This window comes from Ceratotherium simum, chromosome 3 (genome assembly GCF_057802395.1).
Source record: "Ceratotherium simum simum isolate JZ-2026a chromosome 3, ASM5780239v1, whole genome shotgun sequence".
Taxonomy (NCBI): Eukaryota; Metazoa; Chordata; class Mammalia; order Perissodactyla; family Rhinocerotidae; genus Ceratotherium; species Ceratotherium simum.
In genome coordinates, this window is record NC_141902.1 from 72,560,417 (window position 1) to 72,578,059 (window position 17,643).

A 17,643-nucleotide genomic window follows, 5' to 3' on the forward strand; every position below is an offset into this window, starting at 1 on the left:
ATCCCTTATTGCCTGCATTTTTGAGAGGCTGAGAAGGAAGGAAAGTTAGAACTCATTTATTTAAGTCTCTCCTTTCAAGTAAGATGGGTTTTTGTCTTTATTTGAACTGCCTTGAATTACATTTGTGTTTTAAGGCCCCTGGAATCCATTTGGAGGTGAGCAGGGGGCAGTAAGCACTGGGAGTCTCCATTGTGATGGTGTGGGGCTGTCTAGGGGATCCTGAAGCACAGGGCCCTTGCTGGAGTTCGCATGTGAAGGATAGATTTAGTGTTCCACGGCCATCATGAGAATCCTTTCTTCCACTGTAGGAGTGACTATTTGATAGTTTTTGACACAGGAGAATCATAAAGCGTTTCTTAGACAAAGGCTTTAGGAATTTTAAATTAAATCACACCCATCCACAATGGGAAATTTAAGTGTATAATTTCTTTGAGATGTCAGAATCAACAAGAATGAGCAGAACGTGACCTGAAATAAAACGTAGTTTACCAGATGTTTGTTTATATCTTTACATTATGTGTATTTTATTTTTCATCTTTTATTATGGAATATTCAAACGTACCCAGGTAGAAAGAATAGGGACCTGAGCCCTCATGTCCCTGTACCAGCTTCAGTAGTTACCATCAGGTGGTCACGTTTTTTGTCTTTATTTTCTTCACACCCCCATTCCTGTTTATTTTAAAGTAAATCTCATTATATCATTTCATCCTTAAAATACTTTAGTGTGTCTCTCTAAGAGAAAAAAACTTTGATTAATATAACCATGCAAATTAACAGTAATTCCTTATATCATTTAATAAGGTTACTTGTAATTTTAAAAGTATAAATAAAATGATCTTTTTCTTTTGCTTTTTAAAAACATTCTGTTCTAGATAAAGGTTCCTTCATTCTCTGAGACACTGTCTGCTTTGAATGTAGTACAGGTGGCTGGTGGTTCTAAAAGTTTGTTTGCAGGTATGATTATTCTAGTATTAAATAATTTTTTAATCACGTTTAGCACTAAAAACATAGTTAGGTTGTAAAAAGTGAGCCCTCTCCTCACTCTTTTCCTTGCAGTGACTGTGGAAGGGAAGGTGTACGCCTGTGGAGAGGCCACGAATGGCCGGCTTGGGCTGGGCATCTCCAGCGGGACTGTGCCCATCCCCCGGCAGGTCACGGCTCTCAGCAGTTACGTGGTCAAGAAGGTGGCCGTTCACTCAGGTACCAGGCCGAGATGGCACTTGTGTGCAGATAAGCCTGTTGCTCATGCTCTGCAAATAACTAGGGCCCTTGAATAGTTTTCCCTAAGGTGTCTTTGTGTTCTTTTTCAAGTTTTACTTAATTATTAGGAATAAAAATTGGACAATGTAAATCTCCAGGTGGTCTAGAATTGAATTATTGTTGCTACACAAGGCTTTTTGGAAACCAGCAGTTGTTGGCATTCCAGGCGTGGGGCCTACTGCTCCAAGAGGGGGTTTTCAGTCTTGGGGCTGTGGTCCCAGGTTCATAGCATCTTTGAAATCATCACGTTCTGTGCTGAAATATGTGTTATTTTTCTGGAGAAAGAGCCTATATAACTTTCATCAGACTCCCAAAGTCTCTGTGAACCCCACTGATAAGAAAGATCCTTTAAAAAAAAATCACCCTCCTTCAATTTAGGAAACCTTTATTGAGTATTCTTTCAAAGCACTGTGCTGGTCTCTGAGGAATGGAACTGAATTAGATACAAAAATCAGTTTGTGCCTGTACCAAATAGGGTTAGATTTAACCCCATATAACAGAAAATCCGAACAGTAGTGGCTTGAGCAAGATACAGTTTTACTCTTCTCCTCCACGCAAGTCTGGAGGTGGGGTCCAAGGCCAGTCCAGCAGCTCCAGCCCATGAGGGGCGCAGGCTTGCTCTTTCTGTTCACCCTCGTTGACAGATGGCTCTGCGGCTCTAGGCAAGCATAAGACGGGCGTTTCCTCCAGCCCACTCAGCCCCTCTAAAGAGCTTTTCCAGAGGCCTCACTCATTTCATCGCATCTCTGTCACTATCTTCTCTGGCAAGGGAGTCTGGGAAGTGTAGTTTTTAGCTGAGCACATTGTTGCCCTCGATAGTATGGGTTCTGTTGGTAAGGAATAGGGCAGAAAGAGTGTTGGGGGGACTGGGAGCCCAGGAGCTGGCAGGGACACAGGTGACAGGAAATACCAGTAAAGACAGTGCTCTTCAGTCTGAGGTAGGGTGGATGGACTGGGAGAGAATGGTCCATGCTGGGGAAAGAGCATGAGCTGATGTGTTGTGGGAAGAGTGAGTATAGTGCCTTAATTGCAAGTGATGGTACTTTTGCTTAAATAATTCCACTATTGGGGTGCATTTCTCAAAAGCTTAATTGCCACTGCATTTGATAATTTGCCTAATCACAAATGTACTTGTTTTTACTTTCACCATCTGAATTTTGATCTTTTATATATTTAATATAATAGGAACCCCATTAATAAGCAGCATTATTTTGCCTCTTTGCAAATGAAATTGTTTCTAGGATTTAAACTTTGTAATTTAATAAAAGTTTACTTATTTTATGTATTTGTCACACTGAAATGTTGATCCTATTTACTCATTTATTCAACACATGTTCATTGAGTACATACTGCATGCCAGGCAAAATAGGTATTTATGCTGTGAACTTTTGGTAAACCAGTTTGGCAGCCCATCTCTGTATGAACATTACAGGTGGCCGGCACGCTACGGCTTTAACTGTCGATGGGAAAGTATTTTCCTGGGGTGAAGGTGATGATGGCAAACTTGGACACTTCAGCAGAATGTAAGAATATTTTCATTACTTGCTAATAAGAAACTGTTACTGATGATAATAATGAATGCCTTTTGATAGTTATTTTGCAGAAAATTAAATAGGATAGGTTATTTATGAAAATAGAATTTAAATTTATTTTTTTAAATATCTATGAAAGTGGTTTGGCCTCACCTGTTCTGTTTTAAGGTTTGATAGTTAAGTTGATCTACAGATGTTGTTTTGACTAAATGTGGGTCAGTGTAGGTGTCCTTTTTTGTCTTCTTAAAAAAAGACTGGATTGATTATAGGGAATATTATTTAATCTTGCTTTAGGAACTGTGACAAGCCACGGCTAATAGAGGCCCTGAAAACCAAGCGTATCCGGGATATTGCCTGTGGGAGCTCACACAGTGCAGCCCTCACGTCCAGCGGTGAACTGTATACATGGGGCCTCGGAGAGTATGGCCGGTTGGGACATGGGGATAATACAACACAACTGAAGCCCAAAATGGTGATTATACACATTTTTGTTGCTTACAGAAAGCTTACCATCTGCTGATTTCAAGAGAAGATAAGCTTCAAGTCTAGGAAAGTTCATAAAAACATGCATTATTGGCTTTCAATCTGTGGAAAAAATTTCCCTTGCTTTCTTAGTGCCTGTGCTTGATTCTGTTTTTACATTTGTAATTGAGTAGGTGAAAGTCCTTCTTGGTCACAGAGTAATCCAGGTTGCGTGTGGAAGTAGAGATGCACAGACCCTGGCTCTGACTGATGAAGGTGAGCTCCTGTCCTGATTCTGTGTTTCTGGGGCGGGTAGGAACATGGTGAAGAGTTGGCCTGAAGTATATTTTTTTTAAACCTTAGGTTTGGTATTTTCCTGGGGTGATGGTGACTTTGGAAAATTGGGCCGAGGAGGAAGTGAAGGCTGTAACATTCCCCAGAACATTGAGAGACTAAATGGACAGGGAGTGTGCCAGATCGAGTGCGGTGCTCAGTTCTCCTTGGCTCTCACCAAGTCGGGAGTGGTGTGGACATGGTACGTAAGCTCCCTGTCACCCACCAATGTGTCTGTGTGGGGGGGCCTCGACCCTACCCCACACCACCCTGAGGGGACGGTAAAACCTTCATTTTCTTACTCATCAAGATATCTTTGTCCTTTCAAAGATAGTAAAACGATCTTTTTGGGATTAGTGACAACGTTATAAGAAGAAATTGCCCTTTATAACTGGGTTGTTTAGAAAAGAACGCTAGAGAAATTTTAGCCCAACATGTCTTTCCTGTTTAGGTGAGGTTTGTGTAGAGAGTTTCTTCTGCTTTTTTACCATGCCAGAAGCCTACTGACCAAATGGGCAGAAAACAGACTTCTGCTTTCTTTGATCCTGAAAAAGTTTAGCTGTGTTTCTTGTGAAAGCTTATTTTATTAAATCAAAAAGAAGTGGGGCACCCACCTGACATTGGACAGTCTCTTGGGCCTTAGCTTAACTATCATGACCCAGAGGCAGCTTGAGAGACAATTACACCAGAGAGGACTTTTAAGAGGCGTTTGAGGTTCTTTGTCATGTTTTTAATCTCTTTGTATGAAAACCTACAGCAGTAACTTAAATATTGTAAAACACACATTAGGATCTTGCTAACAGAATTAGTGAATTAATTTGAATTATTATTATTATACTACTTTATAACATAATTTCAAAGACCTTAGGCACTCTGTATGATGTTACCATTGAGATGGCTCTAATGCTGTAAACAATGAGTGTTTTCCTGTGGAGCATTGCCAGACTATAGCTGTATATTAAAATGGGCACTATTGACCTCCTTGCAGGGGTAAGGGGGATTACTTCAGGCTGGGCCACGGCTCTGATGTGCATGTGCGGAAGCCACAGGTGGTGGAAGGGCTGAGAGGGAAGAAGATTGTGCACGTGGCCGTTGGGGCCCTGCACTGCCTGGCGGTCACAGACGCAGGGCAGGTAAGCTGAGGTCGTGATAAGTCTTTCTCGTGTCCCCAGTGTAACTTGTGATGAAATGAGATGAATCTTGGTACTTGAAGAACCAGAGCTGGGCTTCGTGCATTTTGTTCTTGTATATATCTGCCCGGTTGTCAGCATAGGCTCAGGGCACCTGGGAAAGAGTTGCTGACTGATGCATGTTTTAAAGTGGTGGACTCCCCACTCTAAAGTCCACTTGGAAATGGGAAGAGATTATCTCATTGAAGGTGCTCCTACTGCTAAGGTATTAGCAGTATTTTACTTTAGAAATTGATAGCTGATGGGGAGATATATGTACCTTTAATCAAAATAAATTAAAAATGAAGTATACCTTCTAATTCTGTAAAGCCAAGAAGTGATTTACTTGAAAAGTGAACATATTGTTTTTGATCATTTTTCTTTGCAAAGTAAAGGAAAAAGTGTTACTGCACTTAGGCGAAGAGGAGAATCTCCTTGCTTCCTATAACAAAACAGAATAGATGAATTCATTGGATTGATATTAAGTAAATACTCATTTATAGTCATTGGCAAGAATTTTAAAGTAAATTTAAGGAAAATGTTCTGAAATGTTGAAAAATTCTGTTTTTTTCCCCCTTTCCTGTACAGGTGTATGCTTGGGGTGACAATGACCATGGCCAGCAGGGCAATGGCACAACCACAGTTAATCGAAAGCCCACACTTGTGCAGGGTTTAGAAGGCCAGAAGATCACGCGAGTGGCTTGCGGGTCTTCACACAGTGTGGCATGGACAACCGTCGATGTGGCGACACCCTCTGTCCATGAGCCTGTCCTCTTCCAGACAGCAAGAGACCCTTTAGGTGCTTCCTATTTAGGTAAAGCAGATTTGTATTTTATATGAGATCCTGCTGTGTGGTACAGCAATGTCGCAGATAGAACGTCTAATGGTAATAGCACGACCAGATTAGAGATTGTAGCACTATGTTAACTGCTTTCTGAACCAAACCCGCAGAATAATCATGGTTTGCTTTGCTGTGATTTGTTCATGCTGGAATGAAAATTTTAGAAGGAAGCATGATGCAGATTCTTGTGTCATGATCAAGTCAACTCTGGCAATGCTGTACACATGCTAACAGAGAAGACTTTGTAATAACTACTGGACATGTGTAGGCACTGTGCTGGACTGCTTGGTGTTTTCAATAGCTCTATTCAGGTGTGGTTGACATACAGTAGCCCTTCCACGTGTAAAGTGTAATTTCATCAGCTTTGACATGTGTGCATCTGTGAAAGCATCACTGCAGTCAAGACAGTGAATGTACACACCACCCCCAATTTCCTTGGGCCCCATCACACCCTCCCTACTTCCCACAGACACTGACGTGCTTTCTGTCACTATAGATCAGTTTGCAGTTTTTAGAGTTTTATATAAATGAAATCATACAGTATGTACTTTTTTAATCGCACTTTTTTCACTCTGCCTAATTATTTTTTGATTCATCCATGTTGCATGTATCAATAGTTCATTGTTTTTTATTGTTGAATAGTATTTCATTTATGGATATGCTGCAATTTGTTCACCCATTCGCTTGTTGATGGACTTCTGAGTTGTTTCCAGGTTTTGACTATACAAATAAAATTGCTATGAACATTGGTGTACAGGTCTTTATATGGAGGTACACTTGCATTTCTCTAGGGTAAATACCTAAGAGAGGAATGGTTGGATCATACGATAGGTGCATATTTATCTTCTTAAGATACCTACAAACTGTCTTACAGAGTGGTTGTTCCAAAGCTCCAGCTGCTCCACGTTTTTGTGAAAGATTGATCAGTCTTTAATTTTAGCCATTGTTGTAGTTGTGTAGTGGTATCTCATTGTGGTTTTACTTTGCTTTTCCCTAATGACTAATGATGTTGAGCATCTTGCTTATTTACCATCCATATATGGTTTTTTGTTGAAGTGGCTATTCATCTTTTTGCTTGTAGTTAAAACTAGGTTGTTTGTTTTCTTATTGAATTTTGAGTGGTCTTTACATATTCTGGGTACAAGTCTTTTGTCAGATATATGATTTGCACGTATTTTCTCCCAATGTGGCTTGTCTTTTCATTCTCTTCACAGGTGAATTTTAAAAAGCAGAAAACTTTAATTTCAATAAAGTCTAGTTCATCCATTTTTTTCTTTTATGGATCATACTTTGGGGTTGTATCTAAAAACCCTTTGCCTAACTCAAGATTGTTAAGATTCTTTTCCTATGTTCTCTTATATAAGTTATATAGTTTTAGAATTTAGTCCTGTGCTTGATTTTGAGTTAAATTTTATGATGTGAGGTATGCATTGAAATTCTGTTTTTTTGGGGGGCGGGTGATATATGGATATCCAGTTTCCATTGCATTTGTTGAAAAAACTATCCTTTCTCTATTGAATTGCTTTTGCACCTTTGTCAAAAATCTGTTGTCTATGTATGTGTAGATCTATTTCTGGACTCTCATTTCTGTTTTGTTTATTTATTTTTATATTTTGATGCCAATACCAATAAGTTATATAAAAGACCTGAATTCAGGCCATGGTAATTCTTTAGCTTTTTTTTTTCCAAATATGTTTTGGGTATTCTTGGCCCTTTGCATTTTCCTATAACTTTTAGGATCAGCTTGTCAGTTTTTGTAAAATAGCCTCTCTGGGATTTTGATTGCATTTACTGTATAGAGCAGTTTGGGGAGCATGGACATCTTCACAATGTTGAATCTTCTAACCCAGAAATGTAGTATTTCTCTCCATTTGTTTAGGTCTTTAATGTTTCTAGCAGTATTTTGTAGTTTCAGTGTACAGGTCTCGCATATCTTTTGTCATATTTATCCCTAAATATTTCATATTGTTCGTACTGATGTAAATGGTATTTAAAAAATTTCTTTTGTTCCTTGCTATTTAGAAATATTCGAGTTGCTCCTTGCTAGTGTATAGAAGTACAATTGATTTTTTAAGGGAACTTCATCTTTCTTTATTCTAATATAAATACCTTTTTTTTCCTCTATCTTTCATGAGGGGACATTTAGTCTCCACTGCCGTCTGCTTTTATGAATAACTGAAATGTGGTCTTCTGGCTTCACCCGCTGTATGAACTGGGGCAAGTTACTTCACCTTCCTGTGCTGTTTCCTTTTCTGAGGTAGATGAAGCTGAGGACTGACTGCAGTCTTGTCCTTTCCGGTTTCTGTTACTCAGGGGTTCCATGTTGGTCTTCTTAACTTACAGCTCTTTTCATGTCACATTCGGTGCATCACATTTTGAGACTGCCCTTTTCCTTTCACTGTATTTCTCTGGGGATCATCCAAGTTGTTGACGTATCAATAGTTCATTGCTTTTTATTACTTGAATACTGTTCTATGGTTTAACTATTTACACACTGAAGGACATTTGGATTATTTTTAGCTTTTGGCTATTAACAAATAAAACCTGCTGTGAATATTCATGTATAGGTTTTTGAGTCAGTTGTGCATACCTGCACTATCTTTGTGGGGTTTCTTTGTGTTTTTTAACCACAAATTTAATTCCTTTAATAGATACAGGGTTATCTGTTTCTTTTCTAGTAAGATTTATGTCTTCGATGGAAGTTGTTCATTTCATCTGAGTTGTTGAATTTATTGGCATAAAGTTGATCTCAATATTTGCTTATTTGTCTTTTAATATTTATAGAATCTGTGGTGATATCATCTCTCTCATTCCTCATATTGGTAATTATCTTTTCTTTCCAGTTTGTCTAGAGGCTTATCAGTTTTATTAATTCAAAGAACTAATGGTTCTTTGGTTTCCTTGATTTTCTCCCTTGTTTTCTGTTTCACTGATCTCTCTTCTAATCTTTGTTAATCCTTTTCTTCTTTTTTTGGTTTAATTTGTTCTTTTCTAGTTTCTTATATTAGAAGCTTAGGTTGTTGGTTTAGGATCTTCCTGCTTTTCTAATGTAAGACATTTACTTTTCTCTCCTTGATTAACTGACTCTGCTGTCATTATGACAGTTTCCCTCTTTATCCTGTTGCTTCAGAACTCTTTGCTTTAAAGTCTAATTTGTCTGATACTAATATAGCCACTCCAGCTTTCTTTTGATCAGTGCTGTATGCTATATAAACCATGCTATTCCATAGACCATGATATGCTATGGTAGCTTTTCCATCCTTTTATTTTTCACCTGTTTGTGTCTTTATATTAAAAGGGGCTTCCTTGTAAGCAACATATAGATTTTGCTTTTAAAATTTGCTCTGACCATCTCTGTTGGGGTATGTGGTCTCCTTACACTTCCTGTGATCATTTATGTCTTTGTGTTAAATCTGTCATCTTGCTGTGTGTTTTCTGTTCGTCCTTTCTGGTCATCGTTCTCTCTCTTCTCTTTTCCTACCTTCCTAAGAATTAATCATTTTTTATGATTTAATTTTTTCTCTGTTTTCTGTGAGCTCTAACTCACTGTGTTATTTTAGCAATTGCCTTAAGGGGGTATATTATACACTTTTAACTTATCATGGTCCACCTTCAACTGGTACTACACTATGTCACATATAGAATATGAATCATACAATAGTAGATTTCTATTTCTTCCCTCCCAGGCTTTGTGCTGCTGTTGTCGTACATTTCTGTGTATGTTGTAAGCATCACAGTATTTTTTATTAGGTGTCTTTAAACATCAGGTTATGTATTAAAATGATTTAAAGAATAAGAGAAGGTCTCTGTATTTACTCACGTAGTTAACATTTCCAGTGCTCTTTACTCCTTTGTGGAGACCCATGTTTCCACCTGGCATCTTTTTCCTTCTGCTTGAAGGACTTCCTTTTTTATGACTTTATGTGCTGGGGATTCTTCCTTTCAGCTTTTTTATGTCTAAACTCATTATTTTGCTTCATTGTTGCAATATATTTTAGCTGGGTATAGAATTCTAGGTTGACAGTTTTTTCTTGCAATATTTTAAAGAAACTGTCCCACTGTCTTCTAGCTTGCATTGTTTTCATTGTGAATGTGCTGTCATTCTTATCTTTGTTCTTCTGCACATAATGTGTCTTGAAGACTGCTTTTAAGATTTTCTCTCTTACCCCCTGGTTTTGGGCAATTTGATTACGATGTGCCTTATAATGAACCAAATGTGCCCAACTTCCTGGTTATCTTCATGGTTCTTTTGGTTCATTGTGCTTCTTGGATATTTGGGTTTATAATTTTCATGAAATTTGGAAGTTCTCAGTCACTATTTTTTTTTTTTAATTTTTTTCTGTACCTTCCTCTCTCCTCTCTTTTGGGAACTCTAGTTCCACATATATTAGGTCTCTTGAAGTTGTCCCACAGGTAACTTATGCTCTGTCCCTTTTTTTACTTTTTTTTCTCTTCTGCATTTCATTTTGGATAGTTTCTGTTGCTTTGTCTTCAAATTCACTAGTCTTTTCTCCATTTTTTAATGTGCCGTTAATGTCACCAAACTCTTTTAATCTCAGACATTGGAGTTTCCTCTCTAGAAATTTGATTTGGGTATTTTTATATCTTCCATGTCTAGTTCTCTTTTTGAACGTATGAAATACAGATATAATAAGTGTTTTAATTTCCTTGTCTGCTGATTCTAACGTCTGAGTCAGTCGTTTAGTTGTTGAGGGTTGTTTAGATCAATTGATTTTTCTTCTTCTTATTTCTGAATTATTTTCTTTCTTCTTATTTCTTAATTCTACATTTCTGCCTACCTGGTAACTTTTGGTTGGATGCCATGTATTCTGAGTTTTACTCTGGATTTTGCTGGAGATTTTTATATGTCCATAAATCTTCTTGAGCTTAAATATAATTAAGTTACTTTGAAACAGTTTGATCCTTTTGGGTCTTGGTTTTGGACTTATCAAGTGGATTCAGACCTGGTATTTCTCACCACTGAGGCACGGCCTTTGTGAGAACTCTACTCAGTGCCCTGTGAATTATGAGGTCTTCCTGTCTGGCAGACAGGAGTTGGTACTTTGCTGGGCCCTTGGTGTTCTTGCAACCTGTGTGCTGGGCCTCCAGTCCTTTCATGTAGCTCTTTCTTTGGCTTTTGATAGGTCCCTCTCACGTAGGCACCCCTCAGCTTTTGTTGCATCCTCAGGTGGGATGAGTGAGGGCACTTCCATATCTCCAGGACACTCTCCGGGCAACTCTCTCCTCTCTGGTCCCATCCTGTGAACCTCCCTGACTCTGAGCTCCCCCTCCTCTATGCATGGACACCACTGGGCTCCACCTGGTTTCCTTCCCCCTGGCGAGGCTTGGGAACTCTCAGGGCAATGAGCTGGAACATGTGTCCAATAAGACTGTTTACTGGTGAATATCTTGTCTTCTCTCCATTGTTTTGGATTATTTTTTGTCTTGCATTTCAATGGTAAGTAAATACAGGTAGTTATTATAGCCTTTTCACAGCTTACATATGTATAACATAAATTGTTATAAGTACACTACGCAAAAGTATCTACATCTTTTTGCAGTTACAGTGAACCTTTGCAGAAAATAGCTCCTTTATAGAAGTATAGATAAGATAAAAAAAGTGGGTTTTTTTTACTTTGAAAGACCATTAATGAACCGAAGACCTAATCTGTGAAATAGCAAAATGCAGATTGCAATCTATTTTGGAACTAAACTGAAAGGTCAGATTATAGAAATAGAACAAACTTTGATATTAAAAATTGAACCCAAATTTTATTTTTCTTTTCCAGGTGTGCCTTCAGATGCCGATTCTTCTGCTGCCAGTAATAAAATCAGTGGTGCAAATAATTCTAAACCAAATCGCCCTTCTCTTGCCAAGATTCTCCTGTCACTGGATGGAAATCTGGCCAAACAGCAGGCCTTATCTCATATTCTTACAGCATTGCAAATCATGTATGCTAGGTAGGCTTGTTTGCTAACTTTTAAAAACCTGCAATTATGTAAGCTTTGGGTTTTTGTAATTTTTTGATTGATCAAATGTCTCAGAGAATGTTGTTACTATTTTTAAATACTGTGAGTTTTAGTTCATATACCCTTTAAACGTGAATAATGGTATCTTTATGCTTTCTTTAATGGGGGTTGAAATATTAATCAGAAAACCAAGTTAAAGAACGTTTTCGGAATTCTTTATGGCCAGTAAACTCTAAGCGTTAATATTTAGGGGACGAGAGGAAGAATTATTTGATAATAATATACAGTAATGTTTAAGGCCACTTGTCATCCCCTTCACTCAAATACTTAATAAGGCAGAGTGTCAATAGTGCTGTCTTTTCCAATATTTTGCTGCTGTTTTCTCACAGCCTAAGTTGCCCATCTATCAGTGTATTGTGGTTATGGTCCTGATGAGCAGAAATAAACACTTACACAGGAACATTAGTTACAGACCAAAGGCCGACTCAGTCATTGAGAGGACATTTAGTCCTTGCTGCCTCCTGTGAAGCGCCATTGGTTCACGGCTTTCAGTAAACACAAAATTACCGTCAGGTTCTAACAACAACCCAAGAGGGATTTCTCAGGGAAATCCAGAGGCTTCTTCTGGTCTGACTTTTATGTTTGGCAGTTTTTTACCTGTCATCACTATGGTCATTCAAATAAATAAGATCAAGAGTAAACATTTTAGCTTTTAGCAGATGAATACGTAGTAATAATGGCCAGTATTTTTCCAGAACTCTTTTCTATGTATCCTGTGAAAATGAGGAAGTCCTTCAGGGAGCGCTTGTCCCTCCCCCTGACTCTGCTGTCCTGCAGTGGTGAAGAGCAGCTCACTGCAGGCCTGGCTTTCTCTCCTGACAGAGACGCGGTGGTCGGGGCCTTGATGCCAGCCGGCATGATCTCCCCGATGGAGTGTCCCTCGTTCTCTTCGGCACCCGCTTCTGATGTGTCTGCCATGGCCAGTCCCATGAATGGAGAGGAATGTGTGCTGCCCATTGATATTGAAGACAGACTGAGTCCAAATCCATGGCAAGAGAAGAGAGGAGAGGTAAAAATAAATGATAAAGCAATAAAGCAAAATTAGATCAGAAAGGAAAAGGTAGCTAGCTACTTTGTGCTAGGAAAGTATAAGTCATTCTTTCACTTAACTGAGAGTGGTTTTGTGCCTACTGCTATATTTTTAGCTTGAATTAGAAAATATTCTGTTAAAAAGGAGATTTTTTGGTGCTTAAATAGAAATAGATTTATTAAGGTTGCTAAATGCAAGTTCACAGTCCTTTATCTGCAGTTCTGAAAGCTTGAAGCTCCGAAAGCCAAAAGTTTTTCTGACTTATTTTGGGGAAAAACCCAGCTTGAAGTCAAAGATGTGAGCTCATTTTAGTCTTCTTCATGTGACGTATTGTGAATATTAATAGGTTTTCCTGAGAATATGAATGTGCTTGACTTTGCAGGGCTACCCAGACCCCACTGGAGGTGGTAGCTGGTGGTGTAAGCACCTTATTACTTTTATAAAATCTGGGACATTCCAGATAGCTCAAAGGGTTTTAGATAAGCCTTTTTGGAGTTGTGTGGGAAGTGTGCCATGTTGCTGAGCTTTTCCTCTTCCTGTATATTTTTAATCTAGATTATTTCTTCTGAGGATGCCGTGACCCCCTCCGCAGTGACCCCGTCTGCTTCCTCAGCTTCTTCTCGGCCATTTATCCCGGTGACAGATGACCCAGGAGCTGCCAGCATCATTGCAGAAACCATGACCAAAACCAAAGAGGTCAAGAGGCTTTCTTTAACATTTTATTTTGAAATAATCTTAAATATACACAATAGTTGCAGAAGTAGTACATGGAAATAGAACACAAACTCCTGTGTACCGTTCACGTGGGTTCTCCAATTGTTAGCATTTCCGAACCATTGGCAGGAGAGCTGCAGGGCACAGTCCCTGTTCCTCCTCAGTGCTCCAGTGCGTATTTCCTGAGTATCAGGATGTTAACACTGATCCAGGATTACTTTCTAACCCACAGACTTACTCAGATTTTGCTCATTGTCCCAATAGTATCCTTTATATGTCTAGGACCCAACCCAGAGTTGCATGTCGTCTCTTTAGTCTTCAACGTGTAACAGTTCTTTAGTCCCTCCTTTGACAGAAACACCACAGGAGCAATGCAGCGTTCTTATCAGTGCATTGGGGTGTGTGCATTGTTGATTTGCTGCATTACTGGTGACATTAATTCTTACCACTTAGTTAAGAGTGTCTGCCAGGTTTCTCCACTGGGAGTTAATAAAAGTGTGTTAATAAGTATTAATGGGAGGTACTCTGAGGCTATGTAAATACCTTGTTCCTCATATTTTCACTCACCAGTTTCTGGTATCTATTGATGATTCTAGCTGAATCCATTATTACTGTGGTAGTTGTCACATCATAATTTTTCAGATTTTGTCATTCATTTTGGAAGGTAATTGTTGCCGTTCTCCTGTAAGGGAGAACTTTCCCTTCTCGTCTTGTCTGTCTGTCTATATTGGTATAACTTCATGGGATCTTATTTTATTCAAATAATGACATATATTTCTATTTTTGACACCCAGATTGTCCCAGACTTGGCCATTGGGAGCCCTTTTTGGCTGGTTCCTTTTCCTTCTGACTGGTCCCCATAATTTTTTGAGCACTTCCTTACTTTCTGGCACAACAGTGTGTTCCAGACTCATCTTTCACCTACCCTGCCCTTGCCCTGGAATCAGCCATTTCTTCGTAGATCATAGAATGGATCATAGAGTTTAGAAACAAGATCTGGGAGCTTGGTAAGCTGATTGCTACTGGGTGTCCTTGGTTTAGGCCCTCTTAGCAAACAGACATGCACGCACATGAGCGTGTATTTTTCCTTAGGCATCTTATCTATCTTATAAAAACCATGAGCCATTCAAACCAATATTTTCCATTCCAGTCCAATGCCACAGGGTTTGTCCTTGCTCTCTCCCTTTCTATATTTGAGGTATATAGTCCTTTTATGTGTTGCTGGATTGGTTTGCTATTTTGTTGAGGATTTTTGCATCTCTATTCATAAAGGATACTGATCTGTAGTTTTCTTGTGATGTCTTTGCCTAGTTTGGGTATCAGAGTAATTCTGGCTTCATAGAATGAGTTGGACAGTGTTCCTTCTTTTTTTTTTTAGAAAAGTTTGTGAAGGATTGGTGTTAATTCTTTAATTATTTGGTAGAATTTTATCTGTCCTTCTAACATGTTCTCATCATTCTTTGAGAGTTGCCTTGCTTTCTGGCACAACACAAAATTCTAGGCTCAACAAGATGTTTTATGCTCCAGCACAGAAATCAGATGTTTCTCCAAGAAGTCTTGGTTCTTTTTAGTGGAGAATGGCATTTAGAAGCCAAAATTGGGGCCTTCATGTGCTCACTGCTATTGGGGTGTTGCTGTTCACAAGCTCTCTTAGTGGACAGACTAGGGAATAAATGTGTGTGCGTGTATATACCCACACAATAGCTATATACATTAATATTTATTTCATTATATGTCTGCATATATTAAAAACCACCAGTTCACAGCAATACAATCAATTCTGACTGCCCAGGATTCATTATGGTTTTCTTCTTTCTGTATTTATAACTCTCTTCTCTGAAACGGAGAAACCTGGCTCCTGTTACTGACAGTTTATTTACTTCCTCTGAGGTAGCCAGTCTCCCATCTTGGCTGCCACCACTCCTCCACATGGGCACCCTCCTTGCCCTGCACAGCTTCTGGCATTCAAAATCAGTCTGCCCTCTGCAGGGACATCCTCTTACCCTGCCTGACCCATGACTTCCCCTTCCCACCCATACTGGCTGGTCCAAAGCAGGGACACCTTCTATTTGCCTTGGCTCTGTCACACGAGCCACCCCCACAGGTGGACACCCTCCCCAGCCCACTCAGGTGCAGCCTATGCTAGGCCGTCTCACCTGCTCACACTCTTCCCCTTGCCAGCATGCCCCCCTTGGGGACAAACAAGCATTATTTTAAATTAATTGGAGCTCTTGGTTTATTATGCTATTACTGCTGGCAAAAATAGGTCCTATGGAAATTATTCATAACCATTTGTGGTAATAAGAAAATCGCTATTTATAAATTAGGTGTCTAGACTCAGCTTCTGATATTTGGCAATCTCCTAGAATGAGGGTTTAATGCAGAAACTATTCTGAATTATGCAAAATTTTTGCTTTTAGATAGAAAAGAGATGGTATGATTTTTTTCCTACCAATTTATTCATGAGGCATAGGCATTATCCAGATAATACCCCTAAATTCCTGTCATTTCAGTTTTGGTTTGATTCATAAATTGTGGCAAAATAATTTTCATGTTGGTAATAGGCTATAATTCACATTCAAGGTTATGCAACTATGATTTTCTTTTTTAGCAATTCCTTTAGAATTGTTGTGAATTCCTTGTAGAATTGTTCTCTGTTTTTTTTTCTAACACCCCCACCTGAAAAATGTTGGGTACTATTTCAATGGTAAAACTGAAGGTGTCACCTATGATTAATATATTCTACTGAATCTTTTGCTGCTCTTCAGTGAGTGGGATTCTGGACTGTCATTGTTTCTGGTGAATTTCACTTACGAATTCCCTGGGTATCTACACAGAGGTAGAAGCAGGGTCTCTTTCTTTCAAGGAAGAAACCGTGTTCCTAGGTTGGAGAAGTCTAGTTTCCAGGGCCAACTTGGACGTCCAATAGAATTTGCACATTGGATGGGTCACATTCCCCTTAAGGTTCCTAAGTGAGGTTTGTGCTCCCCTCACTCATTTCTGTTTTTGGAAAGAGTTGGCACTGGTTTTGCTGAGATCCAGAAAGCAAGAGAGAAGAGACACTTCTGGCATCTGATTCTTCCTGTGGCAAGCCAGACCTCTGCCTGGGGAAGCGGAAGGGTCTGAGTCCTCCCCCATTCAGGACAGGGTCTTAGTAATTCCCGCTCCCTCTAAGCTCCAAAGCTGTGGAATTTCCCAGCTCTGACAGCTCCCCATTTGTTTCTATAGGCCAAACCCTATTGCCAATCTCCAAGAGGCTCTTGTGTGGTGGGCGGCAGGCTGTGGGGTAGCCATCCCAGGTGGGGTACCCTCACAAGTGGGCGGGTGGGGGGCAGGGAGGGCAGTGATGCTGCCACAGGTGAACAGCCCCTTTCCTCTGCTAAAGAGGAGAAAGAGGTAAATGATCGCACGTGTGATATGTCTTAGCTGACATACTGTGAATGGGAAGTAAAAGGGGAATATTAAGACGATTTATTTTGTATATTTTCCTTTAAAGAAACCAAGGAACAAGAGATTATGGACAATGTCTTACATGTTAACGAATTGCTATAAATAAGGAGAATTATGGAGAGGATGTAGACAAAATATGTAAAAGTACAGCATACAAATTTAGTTGATAGAAAGTTCCCAAGCATGTCTTAAGGATGGGGGTAGATTTTACATGATGTGACTTTATTCCTAGCCTCCCCTTGTAACGTACACCTGTGATACAGACTTGGTGACAGTATAATTATTTCTTTATAGTTTAGACATTCCTTTTGACAGATGCTGTTGTTAACTTGTAAAACAGTTAAATGGTCTTGAAAGCACAGTACATGGTGGAGATTTTAGGGGTCTGTCATTTCTTAATCTGGTATTTCGTGGTCTTAAATGCCTCATAAATTCCCTCATTCATCATTGGTAGTCATGTATCCTTTGAGTTTATGGGTAAACTAATGATTATTTCTTAACATATTATTACTCATTTTAATTGTTGGATTTTTTAGGATGTTGAAAGCCAAAATAAAGCATCAGGCCCAGAACCTCAGTCCCTGGATGAGTTCACCAGCCTGCTGGTCGCGGATGACACCCGTGTCGTGGTGGACCTGCTCAAGCTGTCCGTGTGCAGCCGGGCGGGGGACAAGGGCAGGGATGTGCTGTCAGCCGTGCTGTCTGGCATGGGCACGGCCTACCCACAGGTGAGCCGTGGGCTGGGCAGGGCAGGATGGGCAGTGAGGTGTTGCTGGTGACCTCACACCTTGTCTTCTCCTTGATTTTATAATAGCGGATAGC

At 39.5% G+C, this 17,643-nt stretch overlaps 1 protein-coding gene across 12 annotated transcripts in view; it reads left to right on the top strand.

Moving 5' to 3' along the window:
- HERC2 (HECT and RLD domain containing E3 ubiquitin protein ligase 2) overlaps window positions 1-17,643 on the top strand; it is a 236,909-nt gene that overhangs the window by 162,348 nt on the left and 56,918 nt on the right. For 10 of the 12 annotated variants that reach the window (XR_015551576.1, XM_087428800.1, XM_087428792.1 and 7 more), the window contains 12 exons: window positions 873-954; window positions 1,057-1,200; window positions 2,693-2,783; window positions 3,087-3,264; window positions 3,449-3,530; window positions 3,618-3,789; window positions 4,576-4,720; window positions 5,345-5,570; window positions 11,387-11,558; window positions 12,405-12,636; window positions 13,213-13,353; window positions 17,358-17,549. Coding sequence is in view for 11 of the 12 variants with exons in the window: in XM_087428800.1 (XP_087284926.1) it covers window positions 873-954; window positions 1,057-1,200; window positions 2,693-2,783; window positions 3,087-3,264; window positions 3,449-3,530; window positions 3,618-3,789; window positions 4,576-4,720; window positions 5,345-5,570; window positions 11,387-11,558; window positions 12,405-12,636; window positions 13,213-13,353; window positions 17,358-17,549 (1,857 nt within the window). In the remaining variant the exon portion in view is untranslated. The remainder of the gene's footprint in view (window positions 1-872; window positions 955-1,056; window positions 1,201-2,692; window positions 2,784-3,086; window positions 3,265-3,448; window positions 3,531-3,617; window positions 3,790-4,575; window positions 4,721-5,344; window positions 5,571-11,386; window positions 11,559-12,404; window positions 12,637-13,212; window positions 13,354-17,357; window positions 17,550-17,643) is intronic. The other 2 variants (XM_087428797.1, XM_087428798.1) reach the window with 1 other exon arrangement.